The sequence below is a fragment of the Sebastes umbrosus genome, chromosome 11 (assembly GCF_015220745.1).
Source record: "Sebastes umbrosus isolate fSebUmb1 chromosome 11, fSebUmb1.pri, whole genome shotgun sequence".
NCBI lineage: Eukaryota > Metazoa > Chordata > Actinopteri > Perciformes > Sebastidae > Sebastes > Sebastes umbrosus.
Window position 1 is genome coordinate 12,595,725 of NC_051279.1, and position 8,057 is coordinate 12,603,781.

General features: G+C 36.8%; 1 protein-coding gene across 1 annotated transcript; it reads right to left on the reverse strand.

Moving 5' to 3' along the window:
• Nucleotides 1–1,076: 1,076 nt before the first annotated feature.
• Nucleotides 1,077–7,070, reverse strand: trim35-28 (tripartite motif containing 35-28). The gene is made up of 6 exons (XM_037786038.1): nucleotides 6,639–7,070; nucleotides 5,601–5,696; nucleotides 4,252–4,482; nucleotides 4,120–4,142; nucleotides 3,765–3,883; nucleotides 1,077–2,993 (listed from the first exon to the last, which is right to left on the reverse strand). Exons 1-6 carry the CDS (start codon nucleotides 7,068–7,070, stop codon nucleotides 2,458–2,460), a joined length of 1,437 nt encoding a protein of 478 aa, XP_037641966.1. The 3' UTR covers nucleotides 1,077–2,457.
• Nucleotides 7,071–8,057: the final 987 nt, after the last annotated feature.

Sequence of the window (8,057 nt, forward strand, 5' to 3'; positions counted from 1 at the left end):
GAATATATATATGTATATATATATACATATATATATACAGTATGTATACACACACACATATGTATATATTTACATATTTATATATATATGTATATACCCACATGAAATCGAATATATATATATATACATATATATATACAGTATGTATACACACACATATGTATATATTTACATATTTATATATATATATATGTATATATATATATATATATATATATATATATGAATTAATGAATATATATGAATTAATGAATTATCATCAATTAAATATAATTCCCAAGTAGGCTAATATTTAATCAAATGTCTCAAGTGCAGCATTTACTTTAATTGTAATTAGCCAAAAATAACTTGTATGCTTATAATGAATGAAACAAATACATATATATATACAGTATATATATATATGTATGAATGAATGAATGAATTATCAGCAATTAAATATAATTCCCATGTAGGCTTAATCATATGTCTCAAGTGCAGCATTTACTTTAATTGTAATTAGCCAAGAATAACTTATATGCTTATAATGAATGAAACATATATATATATATATATGAATGAATGAATTATCATCAATTAAATATAATCAATTAAATATAATTCCCATGTAGGCTTAATCATATGTCTCAAGTGCAGCATTTACTTCAATTGTAATTAGCCAAGAATAACTTATATGCTTATAATGAATGAAACAAATTCCCACCACCACTGCCATCCAGCGGAGAGGAGACACAACGTTTAAACATCTGGATATAAAACCACACAGAGACAATAATCTAGTGTGCAAAACAGGTTAAGAATTACATATTGAATACATGGTATAACATACATCAAAGTAAGATTCACTCAACATACTTTTGGTAATAGTTTGTTACATCAATTACCCACATGAAATCGAATATATATATATATATATCTACATGAATGATTGAATGAATGAATTATCATAAATTAAATATAATCAATTAAATATAATTCCCATGTAGGCTTAATCAAATGTCTCAAGTGCAGCATTTACTTTAATTGTAATTAACCAAGAATAACTTATATGCTTATAATGAATAAAACAAAACAAATTTGATTTTAATGTATTTTATTGAACAAGTGTTTATATGGAGAAAGCAAATTCAGATTTCTGCATATACAGACTCGGAGCAGCAGCAGTAGGACATCTTATTGCCTAAAGCTGTGTGAGCAGGACTCCTTCTAGGCCACACTTTGTGGGAGGGAGTGATCAAACACAATCATCCTAAAACCAACATTTTAGACCACAATATTTGAGCAGAATCAACAAAATCATATAAAGTAAGTACAACAATGAATTAAAGAGCATTTCCTAAAGGCAGTTCATTCAACTGATTCCTGATTGAACTGAAATTGTGCAAAGATAACATAACTAGCCAAAAAAGATAGTGAAGCAAGCAAATGATTAGAGCTGGATGTCACAGATTTCCTCCAGTGCAAAAATAAATCAAGAGAGACAGTTTTATTCATCTCTTCAAACTTTATCAGTATTGGCCACCAGTTATTTCTGTGTTATTTTCATCTGTCTCTCCATAATAAAGTGATAACAAAAGATAAGGCACATCTAAAAAATTTGGTCTCAGTTTTTGTGATTTCCTGTACGCTGTCAGCATTCAGAAAGTCATTTCTCAGCTCTAACTTGTGCATCATGCAGCTGCAAGGCTTTTAATAAACTACATTTCTTTACGACATTTATTTTTATAACAAATAATTTTTTTTTGACTTTATTATTACTTGTATTTTAGGTTTCTACTAGAACATACATCTAAAAACCCCAACAAAAAACACTTTATTTTTCCCATACTGGCTGTGCTGCAGCAACTCTTTTCATCATCTCTCTGAAACATCTGTTTGAGCTCCTGCCCCCCCCACCACCCCTTCGCAAAAAGCCCAGTCAGCTCTGATTGGTCAGCTGGCCCACTCTGTTGTGATTGGTCAACCGAACCAATCTCTTCGGACTACACAGCAGCTCCGCTCTAAACTAGTTTTGTTTAAGGACATGCCAAACTAGCGGCGTTACTTGGTGACATCACCACGTTACAGAAGAAAAGGCGGTTCAAGCAAGGCGTTTCAGGCCGTTCTGGAGCAGTGTCTCTCATTTAAATCTTTTCTTAAAATGTTTGTGAAGCTTTCAGGTAATGTACTGACTTTTATATTATTTTTAGTAATTCCATTTTAGTATATTTCATGTCCCATTCAACACGTTTTATATATATTCTGATTGTCTTCCCCAATTTTATTATGTTTCATTTCTTCTCATTGGCAGATTTTAATCTTTTATTTGCTACACTGATTTGTAATTCATCCCTTTTTGAGGGCTAAAGTTTATCTTTTAGTTTTTAAAAAGATTTTTATTTGTAAAAGGCTGATTATTCTTATTTTCAATGCTACAGCTTTAAGTCAACAACCATGTCTCTGCAGTATATCAGCCCATCATGAGGTGTGTACAGCTATTTTTGCCAAAGCCATAGTCATGGGCGTACTATGGAGCCCAGGGCCAAAAATAGGAAACATCTTCTCATCAAACTTGTGTGTTAAAGTGACAAGATGCTTTGCTGTTCCCCCATCCCAAAACGACACCTCTCCCTTATCTATATTCAGCTTAATGCGGATCCTTTCAGGGCGCTGCTGCACCTGCAGCTCTGTACGCTCAGGTGTTGAAACGGTGTACACCCCTTTGCTCAGTCCTATGGACCACACGCCACGGTTCGTTGAGACCGTGAACTTCTTTTTACGGGGCACTGACTCTTTGCACACTCCCACAATCCACTTGGGGTTGTCACCAACAATGACATCCCATCTGTGTTTCCCAGAGGTGTAACCTTCGGCACCCAGGACAAAGACGCAGGGATCAAAGCGCTCCGGGTTGTCAGGGGTGGTCAGCCGCTCTGTGCTTTCCTTCACACTGGACAGGTCAGCGTTCAAGAACAGCCATGGAGAGGCGGTGTTCGGGTTCAACACCACTGGATCTGCACACAGGAAGAGACAAGACGCAACTATGTTATATCGGTAACATTTGTTCGGTCACATGTAATGTTTAGGGCAGCGGAGAATGTTGATATTTATAAAAGCAAACTCAAGACCTACCTTTTTAGTCTGGCTTTTAATTGAAGTTTAAAATATTTATCAGTTTAATTATTTATTGTATTTTACCTTTTTAGTCTGGATTTTAATTTAGCTTTATTTATTTCTCAGTCTTATTATTTATTGTATTTTTTCCTTTTTAGTCTGGCCTTAACTGAGCTTTATTTATTTATCTGGCTAATTGTTTATTGTAATTTACCTTTTAGTCTGGCCTTTAATTGAGCTTTATTTATCTATCTATTCATATATTCTAGTCTATTTGTTTATTTTTATATGTTGGTATACCAAGTTAAGAGTTTTTATGTATTTCTAATCCTCCCTCTGGCGTTTCCTCACAGTAAGTTGTTGTATTGTGAGAAGCACTTTGTGTTACATTTGATTTGAATGAAAAGAGCGCTACAAATAAAGATTGATTGATTGATTGATTGATTATAGACTGAAGACTTGTGGTATTTTGTGCCAATACTCAGACTTATGTTTTTAGTATACCAATAAAATAATAATGGACACCAGCAAGCTCTTCAGAAATGTTTTTTTTGGTGTCCAATCAATATTAAAGATATTACACTATCAAACATAAACTGGTCCAACTCGGGAAAAGACTTCCAGTCCTTAAAACCACAGGCCATTCCCAACTCCCAGTGTAAATTACTCACTATATTTGACATGGGCCTGCATCTTCTTCCAGATGTTGAAGCTCAAAGCACCGACATGCTTGCCCATGTTCAAAAGACAGTCATCAGTGAGGGCAGGTTCTTCACGAGTCCACTGGGCTCTAAAGCAAAGATGGCAATATGTGAAGTTAACAAAGAGACATTTATAAATCCACAAAATACAGCAGAAACCTGGATGAAGCAGATATGTAACTGTGGAAAAATGCAAATATATGGTAAATATATGGTGAAATGTACTTCCTAATCTACTTTTCAGTGGATATTTACACATGTAGATTTAGAGATTTAATAGTGCATAATATTTGTGATTGCTACGGTGAGTTTTGCCATTACTTACTCTCGTTTTAACTTCTGGAAATTCTAAAACACAAAAGAGAGTAATTGAGATTAGTTTAATGTTTTATTAAACATCAGAGACAAAACAATGTACAGTCTTAGAAGTCTGTGGAGATTAACTGCCTTCTCCTACCCGCAGGAAGGGTAGATCCTCGTTGCCCATCTCTTTCTTCAGATTATCACTGAGCTTGTTCAAAGCGATAATGTCCTTGTTTGTTTTTTCAATCAGCTCATGTAACGCAGCAATCTTCTGCTCCTCATCCGTAGCCAAGGCTTTTAGACGCAGAGCTTCCTCTGTGACAAGCGCCTTGTGGAGCCTCTCAAACTCCGCCTTGACCTGCTTCTCTGCCTGCTCAGCTTGATACTGCATTAAGAGAAGATAATTGACATTATATAGTGTACATACAAGCATGAATTAAGATATGTGCAGTGTGTTATATGTCTTGTACTATCTCTTTGCGGAGGGTCTTGTTGCTTGAGTACCATGCATGCATGGATGGATGGATGGATTACTGAATGGGCCTACTGGGCACAGGCCCACCTACACCTACAAAATGTCACTCAAAGAGACACATGCCAACCAGGAAGAGCATCAAAATGAACACAAAGAAACATAAAATGATGAAGAAACACAAAAAGACTACAAAGAGACCAAAACACCTACAAAGAGATGCAAAATAGCTGCAAAAAGACACTTACGACAATTATGAAAAGGGGCAAAACAACCACCAACCACAAAGTGACTACAAAGAAACACACAGCAACCACAAAGACACACAAAATGACCACAGAGAGACACAAAATGACCACAAACAGACACAAAGCAACAACATAGAAATGCAAAATGACCACAAAGAGACACAAAATGACCACAAACAGACACAAAGCAACAACATAGAAATGCAAAATGACCACAAAGAGACACAAAATGACCACAAAGAGACACAAAGCAACAACAAAGAGACACAAAATGACCAAAAAAAGAGAAACAAAACAACTACAAAGAGACACAAAATGTCTACAAAGCTAAGCTAAACAACCACAAAGCCTGTGTCTGGCCCCTATGTAGGAGATTTGGTGGGACCTTTTGCACGTCTGTGCCCAGGGGCCTATTGTCTCATAATCCGCCCATGCATGCATGTATTGCAGAACACTATCTCTCACCTTCAATGTGTAAGGGAAGAACTCCTTCCAAATATCTAGCAGTATGCATATTCTTCAATCTCTGATTTCTAGTCAATGTCAGGGGCAAATTTCTTAACGGATCCCTGTGGGAAGCACTTTTCTCCACAGAAGTCAAAGGTCAAGATCAGGTACAAATCAGCCCCAGTGGAGCTGAACAAGGGCTATCTGGTTCAAGGACTGAAGATGATGTCTGAGGGAAAGGGACCAGTTTTGCAGCTTGTATAATAATAAACTAGTTTAATGATCATAAACAGATGAATGTGATATGAACAGCGTGAGACGTGACAGTAACTTTACCTTGATGTGCTCCACTGCGTTACTGAGTTTACGTGTCATTTTCTTGTATGTTTCCACTTTCTTTTCAAAAATCTGGACTTTGAAGCGCAGTTCCTTCTGCAGGGTGGAAAAACAGAACACGAGGTAACCAAAAGAAAACAGCGTCGTCAAAATATGTTTTAGGCTAGTGACTGATGTTGTCTGTATTCCCTCAACCTGTATCCACATTGAGGACGCACAATGTTAGAACGGACAAACCAAACACTGGCTCCAGAGAGAGTCTTTCACGTTTTTACGTTACCTGAAGGCCACCGTAGTTCTCCGACACGCTTGTGAAACTGCGGTAACGTGATCCAGAGTGCAAAACAGTGGTACCACCAGCTGCCTTCTGACTTCTGTTGCTCCTGAAGTAGTGTTATTATGGTAAAGATGGCCTCTGAGTGAGGTGAACTGCGTTACCACGGTTTTGCACTCCACGGCTCATGTTACTGCAGCCTTGGAAAGGGAGGAGTGAGCGGAGGGGTACTCAGTTGGTTGCAATCTGCAACCACACCACTAGATTCCACCAAATCCTACACACTGTCCCTTTAATAAGTGAATGTATTACTCATAGTTTGCTTATTCAGAAGTCCCCTTTAATTTCATTTTATAACTTCTTGTTGTTGTTTAACTTTTGTTGTATTTTTAAAAATATGTTAGTTTAGATCTTTCTTCCTTTTTTGTTATTGTTTTTTTTTCTCCTGGGGTTGGGGGGAGGTCCCTTCTATTAGCCTGTGGCTTATTGACCTCTCCTGACACATTTTTTTATTTTTTTCATTGACTGGATTTTGTGCAGTTTTATATGTGTGCAAAGAAATATAATAAAAAAATAAATAAAAGTGGTGAGAGAGTACAAAAGTTAAAAAAAAACACTATGAAATGGTCTTTAGCCTCACTGTTGTGTCTTTTCTTTCATTCAGTCAACACAACTTGAAATCAAGTTGTTCTTTTCTTTCCAGGTGTGTCTGTAAGTGTCATTAAAGAACATTGATAAATAAAAGTGGTGAGAGAGTACTTCACCTTACACATCGGAGCCCCCTCTTTCAGTGGCCACAGCATGTGTGTGTTGTGCAGAGTGACACAGTCCACGCACACCGGCTCCTCGTCCTTCTCACAGTACAGCTCCAGAGGCTTCAGGTGCAGGCTGCAGGTGAACTCATCACTTGGAGGTTTCTGGCTCGACCTCCAGTTGGACTGTTTGACGAAAGTCTCGCACGCGTCGCTGAGCGCGCGGTTGGAGGTGGGCTGCACGCCCTCCGGCACCACTTCCCTGCACAAGGGGCAATTCTTGTTGAACTCGATGCTTTTCTGCAGACACTCCCGACAGAAGCTGTGGGAGCAGGGCAGCAGCACGGGGTCCTGGAAGATGCCATGACAGACTGGACAGGTGAGATCCTTCCGGAGAGGAGCCTCTTCCTCTTCCGGCATGTCTTCATCCATACTGTCAGCCATCGCTCCACGGGCCTGCTGCACTTTACTTTCACTTTGGAGAAAACACCAAAACAGAAAAATACGCACCCACCTGGCTCTGTGTGATGTATCAAGACTTCACCAGGTTTCTTACGCTCACAAAGAAAATATAAAATAGTATCGAGGACTTGTTTATAAAGTAGAAAACACCCTCGAAGTGCTCGATCTCTCAGAGCTTGTCAAACTCGTTCCTGTTCTGTTCCTCCACCGACTCCTTTTCCTGTTTTTGTCAGAGACAGGCTGCAGCAGGGTTTATACAACACCGCCCTCTACTGCATCTGGAGGTTGTAACAGAGATTATAAAATAAGATAACATAAAATAAAATAATAATTTTGTTAGTTCCACAGCGGGGAAATTTACAGGATTATTTTTATTTATTTATTTGCACATAAAAAAAACGATAACAAAAAAGGAAGAAAGATCTAAGCTTTAAACCTAACCAAACAGTGGAAAACAATCCAATAAAAACAATGAAATACATACAAAAAAACAGTACAGAAAAAAAATATATCTTATCATATTTATTTTTTATTTTTTATTCATTTATTTGCACATATATAAAACTTCACAAAATCCAGTCAATGAAAAATGTGTCAGGAGAGGTCAAGAAGCCTTACAGGCTTATACAAAGGACCTCCCAACCAACCCCAGGAGAAAAAAAAACAATAACAAAAAAGGAAGAAAGATCTAAGCCAACATAATTTTAAAAATACAAAAAAAGTTAAACAACAACAAGAAGTACACAAATAGTAAGTATATTATATTTCCCCTAAACACACCTTCTTTTGTTTAATTTTTCCTTTTTTCTAAATGCTATTTTTTTTTTATTATTATTATGTATTTTATCTTATTTCACATGAAAAGCACCCCATGTTCTATCTGTGTGTTTTATAATTTCATTGTCACTTCATATTTGTATCTAATTAAGTATGTTTATGTAAATGTCTGAGTAAAAACAAATAAAGGAA